This window comes from Archocentrus centrarchus, chromosome 20 (genome assembly GCF_007364275.1).
Source record: "Archocentrus centrarchus isolate MPI-CPG fArcCen1 chromosome 20, fArcCen1, whole genome shotgun sequence".
In the NCBI taxonomy this organism is placed as follows: Eukaryota; Metazoa; Chordata; class Actinopteri; order Cichliformes; family Cichlidae; genus Archocentrus; species Archocentrus centrarchus.
This window is the reverse complement of record NC_044365.1, coordinates 9,686,027-9,700,929: the sequence shown is the minus strand read 5'-3', so window position 1 is coordinate 9,700,929 and position 14,903 is coordinate 9,686,027. Positions and strand designations below refer to the sequence as shown.

Here is a 14,903-nt window from a genome sequence, read left to right as displayed (position 1 = left end):
GCGTTGTACTTGCTGTGCAGAGAATGTTAGTTTCTTTCTTTATTTATTTATTTATTTTTCTTTTCAGCAGCTGTTTTAAGTGCTGTCTGCACTTGCGCAGCCATTACTGAGATGGTGAGCTCAGGTGGCCTGAAAGGAAACGTTTTTCTAGTCCAAAACAGCAGGGCTTGTTCCTGTAAACACAGTTACAGACTTACAGAGACAGAGAAAAATGAGCAGTATGGAAGTTAAAATATGCAGATGAACTGTTAATATGAAAAATAATTTCTTATCCGATTACTTGATTAATGGATGAAGTAATCAATAAAATACTTGATTACAAAAATAATCCATAGTTGCAGCGCTACTTGTGTTCAGAAAGCTATAGTCAAACATGAGTTTTCAGCACCAGTGCTTCTTTAAAATATCTGTAATGTGTTGTCAAAGCTTGGAATGTGTCCATTTTTGTTCTGGAGAAATGCTGGTGCAGGTGGAGCATCAGGCAGTCCAGAAATGGGTTCGGGTTCGGGTTCCAGTGACAGATGACTGCTATGATTACTTGAAGTTCATTCAAGAGGGTAAGTTCAGTGCTAATTATGTTGATATGGCAGCTGCCATAAAATAAAGCAAGCTTAGTTTTTCTAACTCAAATGTCTTTCCCCATCATAAAGATAGTTTTTGGCCTTTAGGAATCTGCATTTTAATCAGCACCAGTGCCGTGCCTTTGCCAACAGTCTGGGACATAAACTCTGGGAAGTCATGTAATGGAGTTGAAAAATGAACAACTCTTAACCAATTTCAAAATATGTTGGTGGGTTCTGCTAAGTGTAATTGCATGTTGGACCTAAAGGATAAAATATGGTCACTGCATAAATAATTATTGGTTTGGAGGATGGCATGTCAAAACTTGGACAGGGATAATTTATGTTGCCCAAAAAAGATGTGGATTTGTCTAACAATTCTTAGTAGAAAGATTTAGGCCCATCTATGTGTTCCTCATGTCCAGCCTGTTTATTAATTCCCCTCTCTTTATTGAAGTAATGAGCTTTGTTGGAGTAATAATTCATTCATTATTGTTCATAAAAATGGTTGTGTAAAATTTTGGTGAACTGTGTTCAACAATAGAGGCAACACTTCATGATAAAATTTACTATTTTAACCAGCAGCTCATTGTCTGAAAATGTTATTTGAAATATATTTTAATTATAAATGTGATTGTCCCTTTACAGTTCTAACCATGTTTTAAATTAGCAGGTTAAGATGAGTATTTTTGTTCCCTTCCAGTTCATGCTAAATTCAACTTGGCAAGTGGAGTCTCTGTAGACCTGAAGGACTCATCTGGAGTCGATGTGGATGCTGATATTTTTGATGAACTCCTGAGGTCTGCTACAGTATCTTTCAAAGTAGTCACTGAGCGCTTTGGTAAGACATAAAAGCATTAAAACAAGTGTTACTTCTAATGCATTTAAAAATATATATAAAGCGAAAGTTATTTTAATTTGTTTACTAATGAAGTTTCTAAATTTTATACAGTGGCCCCTGTTGATCAGAGTGAGGTCACAGATGCTTCCTTCAGTTCTGAAGATGGCTCATTCTCGTCAGTCGAGTCTCCAAGCTCAGCAAGCTCATCTTCTACAGTGATTACAGAGAACACCAAAGCACAGAGAAGACGACTGGTTGAAGGACCACCTGACAGTGAGATGGCAAAAAATGTGAGTTGGTTCAAGGTTGGAAATAGAACGTTGATCCATTTTTAAAATTCATAGCAGGATGACATGTGAAATCTGTTGCAGATTGTCTATGTAGCTCTGCACCAAAAACCAGGGGGAGAAGATGTAATAAAAGAGTACAACAAGACCAGAAGTCTCTCTGATCCAACAAGAAAGAAACTTGTCAACATTTTAGTGGCGGATATGATTGAAAGTCATGGGTATGTAATCAATAAGTCTCAGCCATCTGTATGGGGGCGGAATTTAACCTTTATTTTTTCAACTGGTTGCACTGTAATTTCATCTTAGTTAAACACATACATGTATGAAATCCACAGAAATGTCAGAATTATTTGAAAAACAATTAACATAATGATTATTCAAATAGTTTGTAATTGCTGAGAAGGGGCTTAAGAGGTTTTAAGTTTACTTATTGAATACATTAAATATATAATTTCTATTCATAACCCTTTGCACAGTTGGTGTGTTTGTTTAATCCCTATGTGAAATGGCAATATTTTTATTGAATTGTTTTTTAGGAGAGTCCCTCCTGTCAACGTTCGCATTACCCACGCCCTGGGAATTGTCACCCTCTTCCCCAGTTTGAAAGATAATGGCTCACCGACTGGCTATGTGAGTATTAATTTGCAGGAACCCTGAATGTTCTCTTCTTGGGTCAAAATCTGTTTGGACTTTTATTAATTTTGGGGGGGGGTGTCGATTAACCGTTGCAGCCCAGCTGTAATTGTCCTTTTGAATGGAATGTAATAGACAGTTTGTCTTGTCTGTTCTGTTCTGTGATAGGAGCATTACTATGATCCTATCAGTGGACAGGGCTATCTGGCCTATCGATTGAAAACAGTTCAGCGTAACACTGCAAGTGACTTCAAGAGGAGCTCCAAGTCTGCTCATCAAGGCGGCCCGAGAACTCTGAGGGAGACCTTAACATCTGAACAGCTGTTTGGTGATGGATGCAAAGAAGCAATGTCCATGATGAAACATTCATCAGACCAGGAAGTTGTCAAGGAGAAAATGAAGGCAACATTTAAGCATAGACAGAATATGCTTCATGATCTGGACCAGTCATCACTCATCTTGGATCACTTCCCAAGATTCTTGGATACACCAGGCTTAGTAAGAAACTCAGACAGATTTAATTAACTGATTGATTTGTTGAATTGGATTGTGATGGCATTTTTTTTTCTCTGTGCTAGATTGAACAGGACTTCATCATGCTCTTTGGAGAAGACATCTCGGGGAAGTTCATCGCAAGATGGCCAACATTCTATAAACCGAGGGTCACCACTGTCAGCAAAAGCCTTCGACAGAGTGCTCATCTGGATGACCTTCTGTCCACTCAGGAGGAATCAAGTGATTATGGTAGGTATTAATAGATCTCTCTACATATGCATTTGCATGCTGTGATTCTTAAGATGGTGTGTGTTATTTCATTAGAATGGGATAGTGACCTGGCAGCTATTCTCCTGCTGGTTCATCTCTTGCCTCCAACCGCGAAGGGGAAAAGACAGGGAAAAATTAGTGCACCTGAGGATGCTGACCGTGTTATCAAGTTCATGAAGGTATGTTTTTGGCATGAATTACTTTGCTTCACTTACAGTAAATAGGTCTCACTTTTCTAAAACTAAATTTAAAAAGTGAAATATCCACCCATCCATTCACTTCTGCTTATCATATTCAGGGTTGCGGGGGGGGCTGGAGTCTATCCCAGCTGACAGGGCGAGAGGCAGGGTACACCCTGTACAGGTCGCCAGCCTGTTGCAGGGCCAAAACAGGGAGACAGACAACATCCACACTCACATTCACACCTATGGGTAATTTAGAGTTTCCAATTAACCTAACCCCAGTAAGTGCATGTGTTTGGACTGTGGGAGGAAACCGGAGTACCCGGAGGAAACCCACACAGACACGGGGAGAACATGCAAACTCGACACAGGGAGAGAGGGAGGGGCCTGGGCCAAGGTGGAATCGAACCCAGGCCTTCCAGATGGTATTCTAACTGAGGCAGCAGTGCTAACCACTGTGCCCCCCCCCCCAAAAAAAAAAACAAATAATAAAATGTCCTTAATTTGTTGCTTGTGAGGGAATAAGAGCAATCATTTCTAACATGCTGTCTCTCAATCTTAGGTGGGGACAAGCATGGCGACCTTCCTTGCCACAGTTGGATCTGCACAGCCCTTCCTCCTCTGCGTTGGAGAAAAGAAGAGCAGGATACAGAAATTCTACATCATCCTGGATCAGAAGCCCATTCCCTGTGTGGCACAGACTGCAGTGGCTGCCTTCGATGAACTGTTTAAGGCACACTTTGTGTTTGCTGTGTCCTATGATGCAACCCTCCTCAACTTCTACACATTCATCCAAACAACGGTTTATGGCATTGATGTTGCAACAACAAAGGAGAGCCCCAGAGTCAAGGAAATTAGAGTGAGGATTAACAACACTTGAATATGCTAACATGTTACATTTGTAAGGTTCAGCACAGAAATTGTTCAACTCTTTTCCAGCATTTGAAATTTAGTCATGCTTTGTATCCAGGGCACAAATTGCGTTTGAAATGTGGGGAACATGGCTGTTCATCTGTTTTTTACACGTATTCTGGGTTCAAGAAGCACTTGCTGAAAGCACATGGAGACACATTTGCCACAGATTCTGTTTATAAGGGCAATGTTGGTACAGATAATGTTGAGACAGATGATGTTTCTGCTCATGACCCATTGAGTAGCTCTTCTGTTGGTCAACAAAGTCACGCTAAAAAGAAGCAGTTAATGGATATGTGTAGCTCTGTTATTGCCCAAGTTCAAGCAGCTGGAGTTTCTGAAAATATTGTGCAGTCTTTAACTTGTTCAATGGAGGAGGTTGTTAATGATGTCCATATTCAAGCACAAGATGCCGTTCTTAAGTGTCTTTCATCTGAGGTGAATGAACAAACCTTAAACAAAGTCAGAGAATGTTTTGAGAACATAGAAAATCCATTCACACACCTTAACACTGAAAGAAAGAGGCAAAAGTATTTTGAAAAAAAATGGAAAATTGTTGAACCAGTAGAGCATGTTCTTGGAGTACGTTATGATACAGGTTTGGATAAAACCACAGGTGTATACAGTCAAATTCCTGTTAATGACAAATTTATGTATGTACCTATTTTAGGAACTCTTGATTCATTGTTCACCAACCAAGAACTCAGTACCTGCTTTCAACAGGTAAAGTGTCATGAAGATGGGATATATAGAGACATCAATGATGGTTCCTATCTCAGAAATCACTCATTATTTTCAGAGCAAGAACATGCACTCCAAATACAGCTGTATTACGATGATTTTGAAACGGCAAATCCACTGGGACCCAAAAGGGGTTCACATAAACTTGGCTGTATTTATTTTATTTTAAGAAATTTGTCAGCTAAACTCAATTCAGTTTTGATGAACATTCATCTAGTTTCTCTTTTCCATGCCGAGGAGTTAAAGAAGTACGGTTTTGGTCCAGTCTTGCAGCCTCTTGTTAATGACTTGAAATGTCTCGAGACAGAAGGTATTAAGGTCCCATTTTCTGATACACCATTAAGGGGTTCAATTGTTCAGGTTACTGGTGATAATTTGGCATTGCATAGCCTTTTTGGCTTGGTTGAATCGTTCAGTGCAACTTACTGTTGTCGATTTTGTTTAACTGATAAAACAAAGCTTCAGTCAGTATTCAGTGAGGATGACCAAGACCTAATTTTTCGCACAAAAGAGCTCTATTCAGAACATTTCAATGCTGTGGCACAAAATCCCATTCTTGTCCATTCTTTTGGTGTAAAAAGAGAATGTCCTCTTAATGCACTGCAGTATTTTCATTGTTCAAACAATTACGCAGTTGATATTATGCATGACCTTTTGGAAGGTGTTGTGCAGTATGAACTTCAGCTTCTTTTTCAGTACATGGTTAGGACTTCCATAGATTTAAACACCCTTTCAGAAAGGATACAGAGCTTTAACTATGGATACCTTGAGAGAAACAACAGACCTAGTGCAGTCAAAATTGATGGTAGCAATGACCTTGGCCTCAATGCTATTAAGTCATGGTGCCTCTTATGCAATACACCCTTGATTTTTGGAGATATAATTAATAGGAATAACAGCTACTGGAGGGTAATTCAAATCGTCAATATTGTGTTCTCACCAAAAATCACAGATGGTATGACTTATTTCTTAAAGCATTTGATTTCTGACCATCATAAACTCTTTAAGTCTGTATTTACAGACAAGAAGCTGATTCCAAAACATCATCTGATGATTCATTACCCCAGATGCATCAGAAAAATAGGACCACTCATCCATGTGTGGTGTATGAGATTTGAAGGTAAACACAATTTCTTCAAGAAATCTGTGAAGAACTTTAAGAACATAACCAAAACACTGGTAAAGAAGCACCAGAGGCAGCTGGCTTTTCATTGGGAGAATTTTTACTTTCAAAGGTTTCAGTTTGGTCCTCTTAAAGATTACCCAATAAGTGAACTAGATTTCAGTGAGGTCTTAAGGTCTTGCCCCAGGTTGAATGCGCCTTGTGTATCCACAGCTTCATGGGTGAAAAACTTTGGAACAGAATACCATATTGGAATGATTGTCTGTACAAGTACTGAAAATGAAATGCCTGTTTTTCAAAAAATTGTTAACATCATAGTCAAGGATGATGAAGCATTTCTTTTGACTGCTAAAGTCATTACAGAGTATTTTGATGATCATCTGAATGCTTTCAGAATAGAGATTGTGGATGATGTGTTTGCTGTTATCTGTATCTCTGATCTGATATATTATCAGCCTTACGACAGGCAGTTTTCAGCTGACAGTGATGAAATAACATATATTGTGCCCCGCTGCTGTTTTATATGAGCTGTGCATTGAAGGTCTTTAATATTTAAATGGGTTTAATAAAAGTTAAACTTTCCATTTCTGTGTAATGTTTTGAATATTTATTATATATTTTTCCACTGGATTTGGTTTGTATTGACACCTTGTGGTGTGCATAATTTACCTTTTTAACACCACATTTTGTTTTGTGAGTAACACTATACTGGTGTTACTTTTAACATTACGTTTTAACACCAACACCACTGTAATGTTAATGTGACACCTGGTATTGTTGAATAGTAAACAATGTCTGGTGTTAATTTAACAAAAAAATGGGTGTCAATCTTTTAACACTTTCACAAATGTTATTTTAACACCAGGTAGTGTGGACACATATAGACACTTTGTCGGTGTTGAAATTAACACTGTGGGTGTTAAATTAACACTGGAATTTTTACTGTGTATAGTTAGAAATTAATCATTCACTCAGCTGTATTCCTTGATGTTGTAATGCTTGTTTTAACAGCTTATTTTGAATAAAGACTTAAAATTAAACCACAAAAAGGAGCAAAAGTTCGCTCTCCGTTTAACCAGCTGCTTTTACACAGCTGTGCTTCGCACTGGTAGGCGACATGAGCTACGCAGAGGTGAGGGCAGGCGACGCTGATATGAAGGCTAGCCGCTCACTTCCAATCTTTGTGGTCTTCCTGGGCTGCGAAGGACGTGGGCCGGGTCCTTCGAAGGATGCGGCCCCCGAATTTGGACATTGTGCATTGATATAATCTGTATGCCGGGAACTCGTGCACTGAGAAACATTCCACGGTGCAAAGTGCGATTAAAATGCTTTAAAATTCGTTAATTTCCCCGTAATTAATTAATAAAAATTAACACGTTAAAGTCCCACCCCTAATATATGATATTATTTTAGCTGCACACTCCAGGGATTATGTGATCCGGGATTTATTGGATTTAATAGCGGCCTTTGATACACTGGATCACAGTAGGGTTGAGCGATATGGACCAAAAATTATATGTTGATATATATTTCAATAATTTTTGTTCCCAAAAGAAAGTGTGTGTGCATGCGTGTGGGCATGGTGTCAGAGATATCTATTTAACATATTTTAAAAAAAATTTGAGTATATGTGATACTGAAATAAATAGGATCCTGGATACTTTTTCTTTTCGAATCACATGATGACCATACACTGTTACACTGATTTGACCAAGTTTATAATTCTTCCTTTTCATTGTTCAGGGATAGAGTAGGGAGAGAGTAGCAGCCAGTCAGTGTGTGCATGCAGAGCAGGGCTCAGTTGGACATCAGAAAATACACCATCATCAATCTCTGCCACAGTCTCCAGGGACCTGGTGATTGTATATTTGTGTGTGTGTGTGTGTGTGAGAGAGAGAGAGAGAGAGAGAGAGAGAGAGAGAGAGAGAGAGAGAGAGAGAGAAAACATTAGAAGGAGGGAGAATTGTGGCAAAGTCAAGTAAGTGTGTGTGTTTGTGTGGGTGTGCATGTGTGCCTGTGTGTGTTGCCTTGGGGTGGAGTAAATTTGGATGAGACAAAGGAATGGTCACAGGCTGTATGACCAGATGTATGGTGTGTGTGTGTGTGTGTGTGTGTGTGTGTGTGTGTGTGTGTGCGTGTGTGTGTGTGTGTGTGGTTTTGGGGTGGAGTAAATTCGGATGAGACAAAGGAATGGTCACAGGCTCTATGACCAGATGTATGGTGTGTGTATGTGTGTGTGTGTGAGAGAGAGAGAGAGAGAGAGCTGAGAATTGCTGTGATAGTGAAGTAAGTGTGTGTGTGTGTGTGTGTAACAATGTTTTTTCCATTCACTGCTGTTACTAATATGTTCTTGCAGTCAGAGCCATGGTGGCATGTTCTTTCTGTCTGACAAAGTCATGAGTGTATCTTCTTCTTTGTCTGAGGCTACAGAAGAGTTTGTGGAAGATTCCATCCAATCCTATGCATCTAAATTTCACACATATCCCATAGATTAGATTAACAGTTTTCATTCCGATATGATTGTTTAAAAATATACAAAATATATAAAACAATACTGAGCTGTGGTAAAGTAATATGAATGTAACGTAATTATAAAATTCTTTGTGGTGTCTGTGTATGGGTCCCAGTTGCTGGTGGTGGGAACTTGGGTGGATGCTGTCTTATGGTCTTGGGGTGTTAGATGATGGAGCAGCAGTTGTTATGTTTGTTATGTTTTTCTATTGTATCAGACACTTATTTCATGCAATAAAATGCAAATTGATTATTTAATAAATCGTACAATGTGATTTTTCTGATTTTTTATTTTTTTTTAAGATTCTGTCTCTCACAGTTTGAAGTGTACCTACGACAAAAATTATAGACCTCTCCATTCTTTGTAGGTGGGAAAACTTGCAAAATATGCAGTGTATCAAATTCTTATTTTCCCCACTGTATGTATGTATGTCTGTATGTATATAATGTGTGTATATGTATATATGTATGCATGTATGCATGTATACGTACCTGTGCTCTGTCCACTTACTTCTGTTTCTCATTCTACTTTTTTCTCTCCTTCTTACTCTTTTCTTCCTGCCTGCCAGACATGACAGTCATATTGTGTGGACAGTGATAGAAATGAACGAATACATGAAATAAAAAGACAAACATTAACAGGAGGAGCCTATAGAGAATTTATAGAGGTCTTGTAAAAGCAAATATGTTTGGGACAACAGTGCATTCAGATCATGATTCTGATTGCTAAAACTGCCAGTGCCAGACATGACAGGCTTAAAAAAAAGAAAAAGAAAATACATAAAATTCTTTGTCAGTGTAGTGAACAGCACGAATTTGTTTACAGGAGCGACAGACTTGCTCTAGTGAGGCGGGATGTGGAACGTCTATCCGCCAATCAGCATCGATCTTCGCCCGACCAGGTTCTGGTTAGGCGGGACTCGTTGCTCTGTCAGCCAATCAATGCCTAACTTCCTCTGAGCAGGGAGAAGTTAGCAGTCGAGTGCCAGTCTGGTCCGCAGCCACGATGGATGCAATATTGGTTTTTGTGATCGTCCTTCTGTTTGGGACAAGGATAGAAGAAAACACTGGTGAGTGCCTTTGAATCAACACGACGGAGGTGTGCTTTTGAAATTTCTTACGTATTTCGCGAAACGTATACGTATACTCGGTTGAGTTCCCTTAGAAAAGCTCTTTGTTCAAGAACCCCGAAGAAGCGGAGTGTTGTCTAACTAAAATGGCGTAGGGTCTGCGGCCAGCCTGCTGCTGCCTGTCTGAGGAATGTTTATTGTCTGGGGGGAAAGGAGAGAAGGCAGTTAAAAGTCACATTGCGCTTCAAAGGCCTCAGAGTGGGGCGCTCGGTGTTTGTCTTTCTTCTGCCAGGTTATTGGTCACAGCTTTTAGATTTTGCTTTGCCAACGAGGATAATCGCTAGAAACCGTCTGAAGGAATAGTACATGGTTCGGCAGTTACAAAGTTGGACGCATCATAGAGTGGATGTTTGCTTTTTTTTGTCAAACATTAATTTAACTTTCGGAGAACATTTTCCCTCGCGGGGTTTATGTACCATCGAGGTCGTGAATACCTGTCTTATCTCAGATACACTGTCAGTGTTTTGGTCAGAGAACTCGTCTTCAGTAGCATTAAAGAAGACAGTAGAATTACCTTTAATCTGCTGTTAGTCTGATTAAAAGAAGTCGCTTATTTTACGTTAATAAATTTTTGTTTTGCAGTTAGTTTCACTGGCCTGTTAGCTTTTATGCGTTCGCTACAGTTGTCGGTTTTTAGTTGAGTTGTACTATAACGACGTACTACAATTTCTTTCAGCAAGTTTTGACCCCGGTTTTCTTGATTCAGATATGCAACATGCTGTAAAAAAAGAAATACTTCTTAAGTACTGCACATACGATAGGCTCTTATGTTCACCAGATTGCATTCAAAATAAATCTGCGCTGCTTTGCTGAATTCGTCAACGTGCATGGTAAAGTCCTGCACATTCGGTAAATTACTGAAAGGCACGTTGTTTCATTACAAACACGTCTTCGGAAATTGCTTAACAGCGCTATAGTTAACTAGAGTGGAGGCAGACGAGTTGAAATGTTTTAAGGAAACGTGGCATCTTTAATTTACGTCTGATAGACGAGAGTCTTCTCAAGGCGCTCGGAGTAGCATGACTCATGTACAGTCAACTGTTAGTGGTTACAGATGAGCAGGATTGAATATATCCAAATGCTGTAGTGAATCGGATTCGGCATTTATAGCTGCTCATTAGAGCATGGCACCTATACTGCTGCTGCTGTTTATTCATGTTTGCTAGCATTGTGCTGACATTTTCATTTTGTTTTGTTTTTGCAACTAAACTGTGATTGCGATGTTTTCAAAAGCCAGTGTGTGATTGTCAAAGGAGAAGGTTTTTCTTATAAGTGCAAACAGCCAACAGTGGGGGTTTTTGTATTGATTTGCAGACTCACGGTTCTTTGTGTGGCATTCCTTTGTGTATAGAGAGGCTCATGATGAGTGGAGGAGCACGGTTTTCAAAGGGCATGTATAAAGAGCTTATTATAGGCTACCCATTCCAAAAGCTCATATACCCCATTGCTGCTTCAGATGCAGGCAGGCTGGATATTAAATTGATATGTTGACTCAGGTACATAGGCAAAGGGGAGGTAATTCCACTCTCTTTGTTTCAGCAATAGGATTGTCATGGTGTGGGTCCACATTTGGAGCAACATCATTTCAGACTGGAAGCCATTGCAGATGTCATCCTCACATTAAAAAAAAAAAGCATTTGAATTGTATTGTGAGTGGCTATGTATTAGATTTTACACTACACCAGAGCACCTTCACTGCTACCTCTCTATGCCACGTTCCTGTTCAGCACCACACCCATGCAGCTCCTACACTTGCTTTAGCAGCATCCAGCTGAGCACTGGCAGCAAGCTAAATTAGGTGGTGTCACTAGTACTCATCATCCTCCAGCCTAACAGGCTCAGTGCTCATGCTCTCACTCATAAAACCTTTTTCCCCTTCTATCTTCCATTTTCACTGCTTCTTATTCTTGTGCTTCTCCATCTGCACCCCCCCCCCCCCTTTTTTTTTCCAGCATAATAAGAAAACAAGGCACATTTTGCAGGAGTGGCTCAAAGAAAAGATCGGTGTTGTGTCAGAACTCCTGAATGAAATGCAATTCAATGTCAAGAGAGGCTCCAAATCTACCCTGATGGTCCCTGACAGAAGATATGAGGATCAGTTTAGAATCTTCTCTCCTCTGGTTCTCAAGTATTTTGAGACTGAGAGATATCCTACAGTGTGTCCCACTTATACTCTACTACATACATAATCAGGGTTCTAGTCAGAAAAAAATTTCAGCTTGGCGCATTTAGTGGTGGGTGGGGGTAGGGGATAAGGATTAGAAAGCTAATGCTTATTATTTTGTTAAAGCTAATTAGCTTGCCAATATTAAATGACAAATGCCAGGCCCACTTGCTAATTGACTGATGGTGAACAGTTAGGCTCGAATTAGACTTGTGCCTTGGGTCTCTGTGGGCCCTAGGTACGTAACCGTAAGTCACCTCTGAAGCCTACACAGTAATCGGAATCCTTGTGGTCTGCATCAACCAGATGTGTAGTTATATTTCCTAAGAGGTGCACATTAGGTTACGTTGTATGTTACAGCTTAGGGTTTGGAGGCGATTTCTGGTTATGTATGTAGGACCGACGCAGAACTCTAATTCAGGCCTTATTAGAGCAATAATTCATTTTGTATAGAGTTAGTTATATGTCATACATTCAGCATGTCCCAGGGTGCCAATTTCTTCCACTAATGGGTTTGCAGATATCACATAAAAAGCGTACACAACAAAAACATTATAATCCAGTTGTTTTATCGATCCAATCAGCTGCTAACAGCACTTCCTACATACACATGAGCATGAACTACAACGTTTTTAATGCAAGCCACTAACTACAACAACTGTAGGTAACATCATTTTGCTGGGAATTGTAGATTTATTTTCCTCAAAGACCTCCCAGAGCTCCTGTCACTTTGTGTTTAATAGGAAACTCTAAATTGTCCTTTGAGCTCCCTTCCCCTCGGTTTCATGCTGGTTGCCATTTTGCTTTCTGTAGACTTGCAAACTCAAGCGTGAACAGAACATATGATAGTGCAGCAATCTAGCAAGAGAAAATAAAAACTAGTCTGGTATCAGTGACTGCGCAGGTTGTGCACCCACTTGCTAATTGCAGTGGTAGCAAAGAGTTCAGATAGCGAACTGTTGAAATTCTCAGCCCAGTGCAAGAAGACCTCAGCATGGCACAGCACTGTGCGATCAACCGCTGGATTGAACCTTGCATAATGCAGTGTATACATTCTGTTTGCAAATGTTTGAATGGAAGAAACCAACTGGAAATGTTACATGGACCTCAGATTTTTTTTTTGTTGTTGTTTCCTGATTTGAATGTTTTGCAAAAATCTAATACAGGTATCAGATGAAGCTTTGCATCCAGTTGGTTCACAAAAAAGTTAGTCTCACGAGGCATCATGTGCACACAAACCCAACTACGGGTCTAAACCTTTATTGTCATTTCAGCTATTTGTGATGGCCTCATGGCTGTCTTGCAACAGTGTCAGTATAGGAACAATCACTGCCAAGAATAGAAATAAAAACACCTTGGTTTGATTTGGTAAACTGACTAGTTCTTATATAGTGCTTTTCTACTCTAGATGAGCACTCAAAGTGCTTTATATATTCAAAGTGCATTTACCCATTCAAACCCATTCATACATGCACTTCCTTCTACAGCTAAGTGCTTTCTATCTAACATTCATTCGTACTCCAGGTTGCATCAGAGTGCAACTTGGGGTTCAGTATCTTGCCTAATATTTTGGCATGCACACTGAAGCAACCAGGAATCAAAACACCAACCTTCCAAGTAATAGATGACCAGCTCTACCTTTGGAGCAACCCTGTGTGTCTGTGTGGTTCATTCGTTTATTTAGTGTTTTTGATTAATGTGTGGGTGATGGTAACAGAGGTCTATTAATGTCAAAAACCTGTGTATGATTGTGCATGATTACAGTCAATGTTTCAACAAATGTAATAGGACCTGAGATTTTATTTTTTTTTAACTTTATTCATTAACATTAGTAGGGCTGCAACGATTCCTCGAGTAACTCAAATAATTCAATTATTAAAAAATCCTCAAAGCAAATTAAGTGTTCTAGCTAGCGGTTGATCACCAGGCGCTACATCTTACTGAGACGATCTTGTCCCGGACTGAGTATTTCACTGCTTCATTTTCGGAACTCTGCTGTCACTGCATTTAGCAAACAGGAGTGTGCCCCGCGGACTCCGCCCTGGCTAGACCGCTGCTTGCACATGTATTATTTCACTGCAATTTGCAATCTACCACAGAGCACTACAGTTTCATTCACAATGTGTACGTTTGATTTCCCTATGGTCATGCGGGCGATTTCGCGGGCTACAGAAATCGAAATGACAACCAGCATGAACCCAAGGAGAAGTAAGAGGAAAAAGATTAAATGAAGCACCAAGGGGCTCATGCAGCCCCCAGTTTCCCAACAAAAAACACAACTGCAGCTGTTTTACGTGCAGCAAGTGCAAAGAGGCGGAGCTGTTACCAAGACTTTGAACTCAGGTGGAGTGAAAGGAGATGTTTTTCTGGTGTCCAAAGCAGCAGACCTTGTTCCTGTAACCACCTTAAAACCTTTACTGGGAAACAGCTGGAGGTCTTTCATCAACCACCTGATCAGCAATATGAAGAACAGAGAACTTTGTAGCTGCTCCATCCACCGCTGTTTGTTTCACACGGAGAAAAATCTGTTGTATGGAAGTTAAAATATGCAGATGAATTGTTAATCCGAAAAATTATTTATCTGATTACTTGATTAATTGATGGAGTAATTAATAGAATACAGTGGTACCTCAAGACATGAGCTGCTCCACATACGGGTTTTTCGAGATACGAGCCACGGCTTGAGCAAAATTTCTGCTCTAGATACGAGCTCAGTTCCAAGATACGAGCCGAGCTTCGGGACGCCACCGATAATTGGCACGTCGACGCCCAGTCCCACAATCCTCTCGTTCTTCTCACGTTTTACCAGGGGTGAAAGTAAGCCAGTACGTTCCGGTACTGCGTACCACTAAAAGATTCTGTGCCGTTACGCAGTCTGCTGTAAAGCCGTCATTCAGAACCGGTCACGGGTGTACTTTGCGATAAGCAGTTTAAAACTGCTTATTGCAATAAGCAGTCTAAAACACGACGTAGTCAGTTAATAAATTGCTTTTTTTCTCATTTCAAATTGTTTCTGAACTGTTCGTGCTATGCTGGCGCCTCAAATCTCTA

The 14,903-nt window shown here is 40.0% G+C and overlaps 2 protein-coding genes across 2 annotated transcripts in view; both read left to right on the top strand.

The window, feature by feature from the left end:
- The first annotated feature begins 457 nt into the window (after positions 1-457).
- On the top strand, positions 458-2,348 carry LOC115799910 (uncharacterized). The gene is made up of 5 exons (XM_030757202.1): positions 458-557; positions 1,264-1,401; positions 1,513-1,691; positions 1,773-1,909; positions 2,228-2,348. The coding sequence occupies exons 1-5, from the start codon at positions 458-460 to the stop codon at positions 2,346-2,348; spliced, it is 675 nt and encodes a 224-aa protein (XP_030613062.1).
- Positions 2,349-9,543: 7,195 nt separating this feature from the next.
- The window catches only part of tgfbr1b (transforming growth factor, beta receptor 1 b), an 89,429-nt gene continuing 84,069 nt past the window's right edge, over positions 9,544-14,903 (top strand). The window contains 1 exon segment of the mRNA XM_030756322.1: positions 9,544-9,628. Within this exon segment, the coding sequence (XP_030612182.1) occupies positions 9,565-9,628 (64 nt within the window). The 5' untranslated portion in view covers positions 9,544-9,564.